This window comes from Patiria miniata, unplaced genomic scaffold, assembly GCF_015706575.1.
Source record: "Patiria miniata isolate m_02_andy unplaced genomic scaffold, ASM1570657v1 HiC_scaffold_20, whole genome shotgun sequence".
Classification (NCBI taxonomy): Eukaryota; Metazoa; Echinodermata; class Asteroidea; order Valvatida; family Asterinidae; genus Patiria; species Patiria miniata.
The window spans coordinates 16,358,722-16,374,056 of record NW_024037059.1 but is presented as its reverse complement, the minus strand read 5'-3'; the positions used below and the strand labels follow the sequence as shown (position 1 = coordinate 16,374,056).

Genomic DNA, 15,335 nt, shown 5'->3' with positions numbered 1-15,335 from the left:
GAGAAACGTCGTCTGTAATTGGTGCAATATTTCCCACGGTATCAATGCACCAATAGGAATGATTCTTATATTGGCCGTGTCCTGCATGCCAAATTCCTGCGAGTCAAAGCCGACGAGGGAATGAAAAGCATCGACCAGTCAACGTAAGCATTCAGATTTCGCCAATTTTCTGTACAAATTTAAAAGCAAACATTTGTTTTATAGTTCTTAGTGCATATTTATTGAATTTTCGAACAACTTGTTTCTCCGTCTTGATTTTTAGTGTACAAATTTGTGAAATTTTAGCACCTAGAAACGCAACGCTGTGTGCATAACAACGAGTTTGTACACGTTTTCCTATGCAGAAGGACAGTGTCAGTGTCACAGTCATGATGGATTAAGACAGAATTTAGATATTTTTCAAAAGGTCGAATTCTTTACAAAAAATAAACATTGACATTTTATGGTATAGTGCATTGCGATGTAAATTAATTCCATTGCTTGTTTTGTTTCATTTATGGCTTTTTAATTAATGAAGAAATATAAAATGAAAATCATGACATGTTTTTCTTGTGACGTTGTCACTTGTGTGTTTTTGCAGTTGACTTTGGGCCTAAAGTAAATACTTTAATAAAATTATTATTTTGATAAACGTGGGTGCGGACATCCAGGAATATTTTTTCTCTGGCTTTTCTAGCTCCCAGACCTATGTCATGGTTCTTGAATCTTGAGACTGAAGTGCTGAATGTTGTCAGTGTCACATACTCAACCGAGGAAAACTGGTCTCATCGGATGAAGTAATCGTGCCCGCACGGCTTTAGACCTAGTAGTTGTTGTTATATCCATCCTACAGTAACCTAACGTTTCTCTTACAGATGATGATGACTCGCAACCAACAAACGTAACAGTCCAAGTTTGAGCAGGATGCCGTCAGCAGATGTGCGCAAGGATTTCCTCCTTGGCAGCTGCGCCTCCTTCTTTGACATTCCGTCTGGAGACGGAGTCATCTCTCATCTCTTCAATGCCAGGGAGTTGAACACATTCCTTGACGATGCTAGCTGCTCAGTGCTGTCAGCTAAAGTCAACAGTCTTGGGAACGAAAGAAAAGTGCATCTTAGCAACAAAGTAATCTGAAGTATAGTTTGTCCAAATTTAGTCAAACATACACGCCACAATTTTTGATACCCAACTATTGAACTTTTTTTCAGTTAAGAATAAACTTGTGTTACGAAGGTAAACCTTATATCCTGTTCACTGGAAAGATTGTAAATTTATACTCAAAACATGTGGGCTATTCATGAAATGATCCAAAAAATCTGTCTTGACATTAACCGACACCCCCTGGTAGATTTGCTTGCATCCATTCTATGGATCCCAAATCCAATGTTATGCTGTAACCTTGGTTCACTTCTGGTACTTGAACAAAACAAGGACACCAAGTACGTACTGTACAGTACTACAAAGTAATGTACATGGATTATTAAATTACTATGGTTTTGAATAGTAACCAATTTTCCTAAACCTTTTTATAACTTTTTTTTTTTTTTTCATTTTTTAGGTTGATCCAAGTGAGACAGACGAGAAAGTTCTAAGCTTCTTCAAAGTCCGGCCAAGTGTCATATCTCAAGACAATGTGCATTCAGACATCTTTTGTCTGTCTATGTTGGATTCGCCATGCAGTGCCTTATACCATGCTGTGGACAAGGTACACAGTGTTTAATCATTAGGCCCCCCCCAAAAAAAACAAGAGTTCTGCTTCTGATTAAATGGCATTTGAAAATAGGGAAGGTAGGTGAGGAAACGTGTTTTTTGGCAATTTTTTTTGGTACGATCATATGGAGGTGTCTGTGTGTAGTTAAGGTAAAAGGTAGTAAGTGATGCTTTTCAGGTGTTTTTCCTCATTTTTCCCAACAAAACATTAGGATAGGGGCTGTCAAAATAGGGTAGGTAGCGTAACCGGAAGCAAAAGTATTTTTTTTGGGGGGGGGGCCATATGTATTGTGGGAAAATTGTAGTAATCTTTGAATTTTGAAACCTTCCTTTCAAATTGTATTGAATAATCCTGTACTTTGATGTTAAGTTGAGCAAAGAATATTACAGCTACTTCAAAAATATATTCCCTAGGTTTGTTGTGGTGTTTACTTGCAACCAATAGGCCTATTTTGCAAATATTAAAAAAATTCAATTATTCTCCGTTCCAGGTGTATGTCCCGTTGCTGATTAAAGATGAGAAATGGAGTCGCACAATGGATCCCAAGCTGCAGAGCTTACTTACTGAATTTCAGGCTGGATTACAGAGTCTAGTCAGGAAGATTGACCCTTCACAGGCTGGAAAAGTGGTCAGAGATGACAATCATTTTGCAGGTACAAGAGTTTAAAAACTTCATCATGTTAAAATAATTTCCAAAAATGCTGTTGTTTCTCAGTGGAGAAGCCACTATTTCAAGGCTGGCAGTTTCCTGACCAAATAATTCATAGGTTTGTGATTCCTTTATCTGATCATTTCATTTGGTAATTTTGAAAATCTGCTGAGAGTATAAAGTGCTTAATTTCTGTTAAAGAGTAAAGTTGAAGGCTATCTATCACTGAGTTTCTATCATTGCAAAATTTGTCATGTCTTACATATAATATAAAAAACATGCAGACTATTTATGGGCTTGACTGTGATTCCCTTTGATAAGGTATCCTGACTCCCAGTGATGAGTTCCAGTACTGGGCAGAGGTCGCCATCTCAGGTACCAAGCTAGAAACCAAAGAACGGGCCCAGCTGTTCCAGCAGTACTTTGAACCAATCCTCAAGGATTACAGTAACCTGGATGTGCTATCATTGGCTGAGGGGTTGGACCTAGTAGAGACAACACAAGATGCCTTGGATGATGTGTGGAAACAGGGAGAGTTTGATCCTTATCCAGAGAAGAGAATGAAACATCTTATGGAAGTTATCGGTAGGTTAACTCTTTCCTTGTTTCAAATCTTTCATGAGGTTTTGAAAGATATAATACTTATTTTGGTTTATGCTTCTCACGTTGCCAAATTAAAATAAATGGAATGTAAACGAACCGGCAATGTGATGGTAATGGCCAATATATGCCCAGTGCCAAATCCTGGAGTTTTATTTTGAACTATGCATCATGAAAAAAGGAATGATTAGAGTAAATGGAAAAGGAAGCCGATCTTTGATTCATTATAGTTTTTTTTTGGTTTGTTTTTGTTTCAGGGAGTTCCCTAGGTCGGTACGCCCAGCGTCAACTCAGTGACTTCAAGCTATGGGATGACCCCTTCCATCGAGTCAAGGCATCCTTGACGCAGGCCGTCGCTATCTGTGATAGATGGGTGGCAGCCTGTGAGAGACTGACTGATCAGTTCTGGAAGAGAGATCCTATCCATCCATGGAAGAGCTCCAAGTTTGCACCAGAGAGTCTGGTTCAGCTATCAGCAAGGCTACAGGAGGTTTGTACGCATTAAACTCGTTTCCCAGACTGGCATTCCAGACTCATGCTGATATAAATTATTCTGAAGATTTCACAAAAGATCAACAGAAATGATTTCATTGTCCATTCAACGGAAAATTAGTTTTTAATGTTTGCCTTTCCGAAACCAAATTTTGTGGATCAACTTGATTTGCTCCAAATATGTTCTGGTTTGGCATAACTCTGGAATGCTAGTCTAGACAAGTTTAAATTAATGTAACAGGACAGAAGTTGGTGTGGATATTCACTGTGTTTAAAGCACAGTTATCTGAAATATAATGAACTCTGTATGTTACAGATTTTAACCCTACGGACTGTCCATGAGCAATTGGTCCGTCTCCTTTCCACCGGTGAGCAACATGAACTCAGGACAGCAGATGCATTCTCCACCTTCAAGGGACTGAACGCGTTACAATACAACCCTTACACTGAGCCTATGTGGAGGGCAGCAGTCACACAGTATCACAGAGGTAGGCTTTGGACTTCAGAGGGTATTGTCGTCAAGTCCATCACCAATCATACAGTCAAGCTGCAAACGGTTCCAATAAACTGTAACAAAAGCAATCCTTTTGTTATTGTATGTTCCCTATTACTCGTGACTAGACTTGTGATTGGACTTGTGATTGGACTTGTGATGGACTCGACTAACCCTGACTTCAGAGTTTAGCTTGGTTCATATGTCATTACAGCTTGAGATTAACGGTAAAGTCATTACAGCTTGACAGATTAACGGTAAAGTTGCAATATAAACTTCAGTGGATGACTGTGAATATTTTCTTTATTGTATTGAGGTTGAAAAAGAAATCAAGTATAATAGCTGGACTCCTGTTTGTAAGATAAAGTTGACAGTGAACAAACTTTGATAAAGATAAGCTGAAGTTGCTGAATTATTTATGTTTAATTCTTGACTTGTAGCAATGGCACCAGCAGAGCAGCGTATCGCCGGTAAGCTACGATCCCAGCTGAGAAAGCTTGAAGCAAGTCCTCAGCAGTTACTAAGAGAATTCCTGAGGAACAAGGAGCTAGTGAGCAGAGAGGGTGTATGCAAGGAACTTGTGTCTGAGAGGTATGGATGGGATTCTTATCCACAACATGAATATCAGCTTAAGAACCTTTATTTGCATCAGAGTTACCTCTAGCTGGATTGATTATTCAGGATGAATTTTGATATAAAAATTTTCTCCTCTTCTGAATAATATTTTTAAAAAAAACCTTGCCTATTGATATGCTGTGGTCATTTAAGAACAAAATAGTTAATGGAATATCTTTTGATTGTTAATTTTTCAGGGAGACTCTTCTAGGTCAGCTACAGGTGTACCTGAAAACAATTAAAGATGATTTCAATACCCGCATCAGTGAAACCGGCCCTCCAACGGGCAAGAATCTACCAGAGGTTGTCAATAATATCGTCTGGGTTAGACAGCTTGAAGCAAAGGTATAATCATGGCAATAACGCTTATATTTGTAACAAAGAATTACACTGCCATTGGAAGGGCATATAAATTAACTTATTTCAGTCAGAGTTGTCCAGTTGTCTTATTGATGCCCTTAACATTTGGAGTGATTTGTCACCTTGTTTTGTTTGTTATTTACATTGAAATGAAATGCCTGTACAACAGCTGGATACAACAACAGCATGGACAAAGTGATCCACAATGTTGGCTTAACTCATGTTATCGCTTATATAAATTTTTTTTTTTTATTACTTTGTCTTTTAATGTGTACAGCGCTTAAGAGCATATTATGGATTTTCGGACACCATATAAATTTAAATTATTATTTATTATTATTATTATCTCAGATTCAATTTCATAATTTCTGCTTGGACCAGTTTGAAGATATGCTTCTTCACTAGCAAACACACAGACTGCAAGCTATCTGTTTGATCCTTCACAGGTTGAGGAGACATCAAGTGTAGCAGAAGCCCTCCTGAAGGATCTGCCAGGATTCAGTAAGTTTAGGAGGACCGCAGCTGACTTGGTAGATGAGCTACGGAATTGGCGGCAGGATCAGTTTGATAGCTGGTCACGTGAGATGCAAGCGGCCATTGAAGACCCCAATAAGCCTCTCAGGTAATGGCTACGGCTTAGTTGACAGTTTCCAGTTTCCAAAATATTATATATCAAAGTATTGATATGAGATCCACCATGGCAAATTATAATCCAGCTTTTTGTTTTGCTTCTCAGTCTGCAGATGAGCGGCCGTCTGATGGAATTTGACACTAAGAACCAAGAATTGAAAGTATCATACAGCGAGCGTCTAGTGACACTCATACGAGAGGTCAGACAGTTACAAGCATTAGGATTCCCTGTAGCGGCTAAGATACAACACACGGCAGCGATTGCGCAGAAGTTCTACAAACATGGAGTGATCCTCAAACAGGTAGGACTTATTATTGGAATTAAATTGAGAAAGGTCAGAGAACGCCTTATACATTTGGATTGAAATTTCTGAGAAATAATCCTGGAATGCCAAACATTGTATCACCAGGATAAGAACAACAGATAAAACATGAATTGAATTGTGGATTTGATTGTCTGATTTGGACACTAGGTGGCTCACTTCCACAACACCATCGCTGAGCAGATGATACCCAGCCAGCGCAACATGATGCTGCAATCAGCCCTGGCCTTTGAGCGCATGATCAAGAAACCCAAGACAGGTGCCAAGGATGGAGGAGGGGGTAAGGTGCAGATCACATGGGATAATCCTGAGGAATTGGAGGCCTACATCGTCAAGCTACAAGCTGCTGCCGAGAAACTGACGACCGAGAATAGAAGACTGAGGAAGTGGCATTTCACAGTCTGTGATAAGGTTAGTAGGACTTATTACCCTCAATTAGTATTATTCTTCATACCCTCTGTAGCTCAAGTTGATCATCTAAAATACAACAAATTACATACAAAATAATTGTAATTCATAATTAATAAGGTAGAGGATGAAAAAAGAGGAAAGGTTCAGAATGGAGATTTAAGGGGAAATCTATATGCACTGATTATTTTCTGACTGGGACTTGTAATTTTTAAGTTGAAATGAGTTTGAACCATAATAAGCTTTGTGGTAGTATACACTTTTATGGAGACGAGAATTTCAATTTCCCAACCTGTCTGAACCTTTAAAGTCTACAAATTTTAAAACTATTTACACATTTTTCACCTTTGCACACTGAATGTATTTTTTATTTTCTTCATGCATAAATTGACCCCACAAATTTCAGAAATCAGTTTGGTGTAAGTGCCAGTTGTTCATAGACAGCACTTCATGTATCGAGTAATAATGGCTCTTTTCTGTTTGGCAGGTGGTGCAGCTAATGTCAGTAGACCTTCTTCGTCAGCAACCACGCTGGAAGGAAGGCTTGCAGCAGATCCGTGGTATCATGAGCACCTTAGAGAGTCAAGGATACAAGAAAGAAGACATGACGAGTTGGAAGATGCATTGGGATCAGCAGCTGTATAAAGCCTTAGAGCATCAGTATCAGATGGGTCTGGAAGCACTCAATGAAAACCTGCCTGAGATTAAGGTGGAACTCGTCTACAGGTTGGTTGGTTATATCATACTGTCCAACCTTTACTCTGGCTTTCTTGTTCACAGAAAAATAGCAGTCTCTTGAACTGCACAAACTTACAAAGAGATTTGTAACATGGTACAACTGTAACGTTATTCTTATTAAAAATACATTTTATGATTTCAGTTTCATTATTTTGAAAGACTTATGTTCACCATCCTCTGAAATATCCATGTAGTTCATCAGAGATTACTCACCTTAATAGTATAAAAAATTGATCAGTTCGTCTTGAACTTACCAGAAATGAACCAGTTTACTTGTTATCTTTTGGGATGCAGACAGCAACGTCTTCAGTTCCGGCCACCATTAGAAGAGATCCGAGCCAAGTATTACCGTGAGATGAAGAAGTTCATCAGTCTGCCTTACCATTTCCGTGGCTTGGCTGATGCGGGAGATAACGCCATCTTCCCTGCTCTCATTGAGAAACATGCATCAGGATTCTCCACTGTTTATAAGAAGGCAGAGGATCTCTTCGGGAGATTAGCTGATGTCAAGAATATCTTCACGGTAAGTCAGTTTGAAGACAGCTGCAGTGTTTGTAGAATATAAAAGTGCAGAAAGTTAGTACTTATGCTCATTGGATCATTTCTATACAAGCTTTCACAAAAGTTGGGGACCTTCTAATAAACAGGAGATTCTTATACAGAACATACAGCTCTGTAATTCTTGAATTGTGTAAATTAGAAGACACAGTTTATCCTTAGCAACCTACTTCGGCAAATGAGAGAATAATGAAAAATAACAATTTCTTTTCTGTTACTATCTGGCTGATGTGGGGAGTTTTTTTAATTGCTATTGTTTTATGTGATACTCGTTCATTTTGTTGGAAAATGCCACATTTTCAATCCTGATATTATTTTCTTGACAGGAATGGGTGGTGTTGGGATCAGTGGATCTTGATAAGCTGATAGAAGACAACCTACAAACACCTGCTGATTGGGAAAGGAACTTCAAGTCTCTGAAGGCAAGAGGTAGAGACAGCGAGAAGCTACCGAGGTGAGTAAATAACCAGGGACAAGGGGGTTTGTTTGAGATGGTTATGGTAAGACTTGAAGGTTTTGCAAGGTGAAGATAGCAATAAGATAAAGATTTACGGTAGCACCATGAGTTTGTGGGGTTCTGAAAGAACCAGGGGAACCTCAACGTTTCGGACAATACAGTCTGCCCATCATCAGGAGACTTGGATTAGATGGGCAGAGAGGAGGTTTTGCCTCCACAAATGGTTGACCATAGACTGTTTACAGGCTGATCAGTGTGCCTCTGTTTATGTGTTAGATTTCTGTGATCGTCCATGGAAAGCTACATTTGATTCTCAAAAGAGAAATTTTAAGAAAGGTGGAATATCTAGGAGGCAGTTAACGGGAATTCCAATAGAATATCTTTTTCTCAGCAATGTCAGGAGTGAGGGGAGAGGCATCCCTTGGTCTCCCACTCCCTCTCCACCAAACCATCCTCATGCAACTTGTTTCGTTAGTGACTGTATTTTTACACTCCTGGTGTATTGCTCAGATCCCTACATAATCTTCCTAACCATTAATCTTCTCTTTCCACCAGCCAAATCAAAGTGGACTGCATCACAGTCTCAACCGCACCAGTCAAGACCACCATAGACAGCCTCATCCAGCGCCTCTTTGATGCTCTCCTATACTCCTTGAGATACTCCATCACTGAACACATCAATGAGATTGACCGTTTCGTCAAAGATTCCATGGAGGCATTGTCTACGAGACCACAGACCGTGGAGGAGATTGGAAAGGCTAACACTAAACATGCTGAGCTACAGACCAAGAAACCAGCGGTAACTAACTTGTCTGTTAACCCCTGCCCCATGTTTTGACCAATCAAAGCTCTGACTCCACATGTCGTTCAAAATTCAGGTATGCATTCACTTTAAGCAAATGGAGTACCGAAGCGTGACGTCATTTAGAACCAGAAAGTGTAGTGCAAACGAATGCAGTACGCGCACGTGTTGGTTCATGGGCTGAATCATGCGCTAATGTTTTTCACACACATTTTGTGCACGTGACGTATTCACTTCGGTACTCCATTGCATCAATTCATGGGGCTGTAGATTTTGATGTGGAAGTTTTTATTAATCATTGCTCGTCTTAGGTGAATTGAGTCAGTCACAAGTCACCACAAGTCTTTCACAAGTCGTCCAGTCTCAAGTCAGTTACAAACTATTCAAATGAGCTGTTATAAAGACATTTTATGACATTGTGCATCCTCTGTTACTTGTGATAGACTTACGTTTGATTACAACTCTGGTTACTTGCGTTGTGCACATTGATGTTATGGGCTGTGTATCCATAACCTGTGTGTATGTGAAGCTTAAGTCAGGGGTTACTAATTTGACATGTTGTCCATGTTTCCCTTAGATCAAGCCTTTGTTTGAGAAGATAGAGAGCAAGAATAAACTCCTGCGCACCGTGTCAGGAGGAGGTGTGGACCAGCTGGGTCAGCTGCATGCCAAATGGGACAAGTTTGAACTCATGATGGAGAGCCATGAACTCATGGTCAGAGAACAGGTGGGTTGAACATGCATTCTTGTGTACTGGGTTCGAATCCTACTAGGATAAGTATGGATTCAGTTCTTAGTCAAATCAGCATTACCAAGAAAAATGTTGGGGGATTGTCCCATCATGCTATATTTCTTAAATTAAGCTGGATTCTTTTTAAAATGCAATGGTTCTAGAGTAAATCATTAACAAATGTTTCAAAATATGACATTCACGTCCTTGTTGGCACCTGTTTTAAATTAATGAATTGAATCATTAATGAATTGTCCTTTGGTAGTTTTCCTCAAACTGTTTTACCCGTTAAACAAACATGAAATTGTTACCCATTTTAACCTTTTTCTCCATCTCAGGTTGAGGTTATGAAGAGCAACGTGGAGTCAAGAGTAGAAGCCTTCCGTGCAGATCTGGAGAAGTATGCAGCTCGCTGGCATCAATTCAAACCCAAGACAGACATCATTGAGGCAGGAGACAGAGACTCATGCTTCAAGGCATTGGCTACTGTCAAGGAGAAGAAACAAGAATTTGAAGAACTGGAGAAGACAAGGGAAAGCTTAGTGTGAGTTGAATTCCCTCCCCCTCCCACCAAGGTGGTGAAGAATTTGAACTACAGATCACGGGTTGAAATACTGTTCTTCCCAAGTATTTTATCATCCTGAAGAATGTGATTTTTATCAAATGAAGGACAAATGTGAAACATAATGAATTGAATGTTTTTGTTCGCTTCTCATGAGGATTTTCATCGAGGCAGGTGTAGCCTGTATCATTGAAGAATACATTTTTGAAATGTGTTCAAAATGGAGCATTGCAGTAAAATAGTAAGAGGGCTGACAATTTTGGCTGAGGGATTTTTTCTCAAGGTGTGTTTGCCAAATGTTTATCAAGTGGCTGAGCAGTAGTGCGAGTGTGTTGAAAATTGAAAGCTGACCTTAGTATTTAATGTGATTGTTATCACAGATTTGACTGCCACCACTTTGGTCTGGATGAGCCACACTTTGCAATATCTGAGGAGCTGAAGGAAGATTTCCAGCAGCATGAAGCCATGTGGATGCTGTATGAAGAGTTCAGTAATGGACTCAAAGGATTGGAAGAGACTGAATGGATTGTATTCAGGTAGGTTCAGTGGCATCATTTGGCAAAAACAAAACTAGGTCTTACAAATTGTCAGTCTATGAACGTCACCTTGTTTTCCCAGGGTTGCAAGATTAAAGTTTCTGCCTAAATTTCTCTATGAAATGGGCTTAACTTCCCCCAAGAGGAAACAAAGTGGTTAAGTGAAGGCGTAGAGTTTTTTGTGCAACCCAAAGGTGCAAAACAACACTTGGAGTTGTAAATTTACATTTACCGTTAGGTCTTTATAATATTAATTCTGTGAAATTATTTGAACTTCCAGGTCCAAGACCTATCAATTTGATGATTTCTTGGCGATGTGGGCTGAGAAGCTTCGAAGTGAAGACATTGAGCACACCATGATGACAGTCAGACTGACCAAAGATGTGGATAAATACAAGGTAAGAAATGATTACACAGATCATTAATGTAGCCATTTAAGGGAATATCACTGAACCTGGAACATTTCTCATCAGTTTTTTACTTGATGGAAACAAGCATTGTCCCAGCTTAACTATGCTGCTGTTGGCTGTTAGATTTCGTGCACACAGAGGTGAGTATTCCCAAATAGGAACACTTGGTGTTTCTAGGTGGTTCTAAGCATGTAGTAACAATTAAAATTACGCACTATTTTCAGTTAGTGGAATGTTTTACACCTTCCAAGATCCAAGACACTATCTTAGTGAACACCTGCTTAATACAGAGAGCAGTAATGGCTGCTCTGTTTTTTGCCATGTATATTCAGGCGGTTTCACCCATGCTGAAGTACGTCAGCAGTGACGTATACTCACAGGAGCATTGGCATGATATGTTCCGTATGCTCAAGATGCCACGCGGCATGACACTGGAGAAACTCACCTTTGGTGATATCCTGGGAGCGGCAGATCAGATCATCGCTAACAGTCAAGGTCTTAAGGTATGATAGGTAACAAATGCTAGCCATCACCAAGGACATTTGTCAAACCCTGGGTTTGTCTCTGCCTCCGGTTTCAGGCATGGGAATACAAGTGGAGCCGGACACAGAGATGATACCGGGTTTGAGAATGGCCCAAGTATGGACTCCATGTCTTAACCACCCCTCTTTGTTAAATACAATGTAACTGTTTATGGGCTCTGTGCACCGACGAAAGAGGGCGCCCTTTTACCTAGCAACGACGTCCCATGGGCGGGACATTTCGCTGGTTGACGCGCACCGTTCCTTGTGTGTGACGCACGTACACCAGAGGATTTGTACTATGTACACGCAGTGGCCGTGCTTCGCGGCAAACAAATTGCAGTCAGGCAAGATGGCATCGTTCGGTCACCCCCAACTGTACTCTCTTTGCCGGTGAGGGGGTACTTGTGAATGGAGCGGATAAGGGTTACTTAAGCACTATTTCAGTGGTCAGTTATTTTCTATCAATTGGACACCAGGTATACTTTGAATTAGAAATAAGATTTAGATTCTTTGAAATTGGGTTGTCTAACAGATTGTTGTGCTGATTACTGACAGGACTTGTTTAACCGAGCCAAGGGAGAGGTGTCCATCCGTGATGCTTTGAGAGAGCTTGACCTGTGGGGTGTGGGGGCAGTCTTTGCTCTGACTGAGTACAGTGACAGTCAGTCAGTGGTCATCATGCTCATCAAGGACTGGAAGGAGATAGTCACAGAGGTCAGTTTGTTTCAACAATGTTTACTACACTTGATCAACTTTGCTAGACAACAAGTCCCTGTTTCTGACGTTGATTGTGGTATCAGACTGTCAGTGCCTTGAATGAAATGAAGTTTAGTGGCCCTAGGAAGCTTGGAATTTGAGTTGATAAGACTTCTGAACTTGTAAGCAGGAGGGTGTGGGTTTGAATCCCAACCAAGCTAGCTGGTGATTTTTCTGAATGGGCTTACTTTTATTCTTCCTCCCTTCCCTCAGTCCTTTCAAATCTCTTTTGGGAAGTGAAGCACATGGGACAGTTTGCAAACTCGTATGTCATCTGAAATGTTACTTTGTGCCAGGATGACATAATCTAGACTTGTCTATCCTCCTTGTAGGTTGGAGACAACCAGAGCCTTCTGCAGTCCCTCAAGGATTCTCCATACTACAAGGGCTTTGCAGACAAGGCCACCATCTGGGAGCAGAGATTGGCTGACCTGGATGAATTCCTACATAACTTGAATCAGATCCAACGGAAGTGGGTGTATCTGGAACCCATCTTTGGCCGAGGGGCTTTGCCTAAGGAACAGGGGCGCTTCAAGAGGGTTGATGATGATTTCAGGTAAAGTAGAATTGTCAATCCAAACACTTGTTTCTTCAAGTGTGTCATGCGGTGAGTTGGCTTGCTCAGGGACATAGCATCCAGAATCCAGCTTCGTGAAGTCCAAAGCTGCAGAGAGGCAAATGCAAGGCAAAGCATCTTTCCAAGAAAATGAAGCTGAAAGTGTTTTTTTTCTCTCGTTTGTTTGGACATTTCAAAGTCTCACTGTTGTACATTTTGCTTTACCCAACAGGAGCATCACGATGGATGTTGCTCGTGATAATCGAGTGCTTTCCTTGGTTGGTAGGCCAGGGTTGAGAAACACGCTGGTGACTCTACTAGATCAGCTGCAGAGATGCCAAAAAGCTCTCAACGAATTCCTCGAGGTAAAGAGCCATCCTTACAAAAGATTCTGAAATTTTATTCTCTTGCAATTTTAGAGAATGAAAGCTTTTTGGGATTTTTGTTCTTTCCTGTAATACAAGTAGAGTATGCAGATAGATCTTATGCTCACTTAACATTATGATGGCATGTACCTTTTTTCTAAAGGTCACTGCATGTCAAAGGCAACAAAAGAAATTGTAAAGAGGATTAAATGAGATGACATTCTTCGGTGCAGAAAACAGAATGAGGGTTGCTCTTGAAAAAACAGAAATAAGAATGACTTATTTCATTGTAATTCTTCAGCTGAAATTTTGTTTTGATTTATCTTTTTTTCCAGGAGAAACGTTCCGTCTTCCCTCGCTTCTACTTCATCGGTGACGATGATCTACTTGAGATCCTTGGCCAATCTACCAACCCAGTGGTCATTCAGACGCATCTTAAGAAGCTGTTTGCTGGCATCCACAGCGTGGAGTTTGATGAAGGGAATAAGAACATCTTAGCCATGAAGTCACTGGAAGGAGAAGTGGTACCACTCAAGAGCCCTGTGCAGATTACACCTGATGTTGAGGTAACTCTTCAGGAAGATAAAGCTACAATATTTTGCGCTAAGCACAAAAAGGTTTAAAGACTGTTTTAAGGTTGTGTTTCTTGCAGAGTTTAAATTAACTAAGTGCCGGGCAGTTAAGCATGTAATTATTGCAGCTATTTCTTTTCTATTCAGATATGGCTTGGTGAGTTAGCTCGTGAGATGAAGGAGACTTTACAGCAGTTACTGGCAGAATGTCTGCGAGCTCAGAGAGGGGGTCAAAGACAAGGTGTTGACCCTAACAAATTCCCCTCCCAGGTACGTTTCAGTTGTGGTCTTAGCTCATTAGCGTTAAGAAATGAATAATAACAACTTACAACTTACAGAAATGCTGTATACCTCACTTGCTTTGCTGCCATTTTTGCTTGTTTGCATTTTTGCTTGTTAATGAATTAAATATAGTTCAGAGTTTTAGGAAATGTATTTACCAAGACTTGTTTAGTCAGACCTGGGATCTTAATTAACAAAAAGTCAAACGTTTTTTTTCCAAACTTATGAGTTTTCAAAATGGGCAATCTTTTTCCTGTTTTTGTGTCTAGATCCTGTGTCTAGCCAACGAGATTCAATTCACAGAGCAGTGTGAGACAGCCATGAAGGAGAACAGTCTACAAGAATGCCTGATAGAACTAGAAGCCCAGCTGGAAGGCTATACATCGGCAGATATACAGGGAGACAGTGAGAATGACCAGGCGATGCATGTACTGGAGCTCAAACTCAAGGCTCTGATCTTAGATAACATCCACTTCATTGACGTGGTTCAGCAACTGATTAAAGATAACATCATGAGTACTGAGGAATGGATGTGGCAGAAACAGCTCAGGTTCTATCAAGCTGATAAAGGCAGTGCTATCATGAGGATGGTGGATGCTGAGTTCCAATATACATTTGAGTATCAAGGTAATTATAACTTCATCACCCAGCAAATGTTATGTAAGAAATGTCCCATGAGTGAGTCCGATATTTTCTCTGGTATGGATTCTCTCTTCAGTTGTTCTTGGAAGCAGCACTGGAAAAAATGTAATTTTTATCAAATTAACTTTCCAAAAGCTTTTCTCTAGTTATTTCTTTATCCACTCCCCAAATTTAAGTGGCAGTTTCTAGCGATAAAGTTTAATGGTACAAAGCCAATAGATTGTTCAACTTTAAAATGTCTAGGAAGTGGTTTTATTCTGTGAAAACATGAATGAACGAGCGACAAAATTGTTCAGATCAGTGGGATTTTGAAGTAGACCAAGTTGCACATAGTCCATAGCTAATAATTCTGACTTGCCTTGTGTTCTGTCTTCTCACTAGGCAATGCTTCCAAGTTGGTGCACACCCCTCTAACAGACAAGTGTTACCTGACCCTAACCCAAGGCATGCATATGGGTATGGGAGGTAACCCCTATGGACCAGCAGGGACAGGCAAGACTGAGTCAGTCAAGGCGCTGGGTGGTTTGTTTGGTAGACAGGTGCTGGTCTTCAACTGTGATGAGGTAAAAGAATAGAAATCTCATC

The 15,335-nt window shown here is 40.3% G+C and overlaps 1 protein-coding gene across 4 annotated transcripts in view; it reads left to right on the top strand.

Moving 5' to 3' along the window:
- Window positions 1-50: 50 nt before the first annotated feature.
- The window catches only part of LOC119727589 (cytoplasmic dynein 2 heavy chain 1-like), a 43,617-nt gene continuing 28,332 nt past the window's right edge, over window positions 51-15,335 (top strand). For all 4 annotated transcript variants that reach the window (XM_038199531.1, XM_038199528.1, XM_038199529.1 and 1 more), the window contains exons 1-28: window positions 51-143; window positions 855-1,104; window positions 1,538-1,684; window positions 2,181-2,343; window positions 2,661-2,924; window positions 3,197-3,429; window positions 3,748-3,919; window positions 4,365-4,515; window positions 4,737-4,884; window positions 5,346-5,521; window positions 5,636-5,831; window positions 6,003-6,263; window positions 6,748-6,986; window positions 7,293-7,521; window positions 7,883-8,010; window positions 8,569-8,812; window positions 9,393-9,542; window positions 9,884-10,089; window positions 10,488-10,643; window positions 10,924-11,041; window positions 11,386-11,556; window positions 12,133-12,291; window positions 12,666-12,889; window positions 13,122-13,254; window positions 13,590-13,820; window positions 13,974-14,096; window positions 14,378-14,735; window positions 15,132-15,313. In XM_038199531.1, coding sequence (XP_038055459.1) covers window positions 904-1,104; window positions 1,538-1,684; window positions 2,181-2,343; window positions 2,661-2,924; window positions 3,197-3,429; window positions 3,748-3,919; window positions 4,365-4,515; window positions 4,737-4,884; window positions 5,346-5,521; window positions 5,636-5,831; window positions 6,003-6,263; window positions 6,748-6,986; window positions 7,293-7,521; window positions 7,883-8,010; window positions 8,569-8,812; window positions 9,393-9,542; window positions 9,884-10,089; window positions 10,488-10,643; window positions 10,924-11,041; window positions 11,386-11,556; window positions 12,133-12,291; window positions 12,666-12,889; window positions 13,122-13,254; window positions 13,590-13,820; window positions 13,974-14,096; window positions 14,378-14,735; window positions 15,132-15,313 — 5,163 coding nt within the window. In that variant the 5' untranslated portion in view covers window positions 51-143; window positions 855-903. The remainder of the gene's footprint in view (window positions 144-854; window positions 1,105-1,537; window positions 1,685-2,180; window positions 2,344-2,660; window positions 2,925-3,196; window positions 3,430-3,747; window positions 3,920-4,364; window positions 4,516-4,736; window positions 4,885-5,345; window positions 5,522-5,635; window positions 5,832-6,002; window positions 6,264-6,747; window positions 6,987-7,292; window positions 7,522-7,882; window positions 8,011-8,568; window positions 8,813-9,392; window positions 9,543-9,883; window positions 10,090-10,487; window positions 10,644-10,923; window positions 11,042-11,385; window positions 11,557-12,132; window positions 12,292-12,665; window positions 12,890-13,121; window positions 13,255-13,589; window positions 13,821-13,973; window positions 14,097-14,377; window positions 14,736-15,131; window positions 15,314-15,335) is intronic.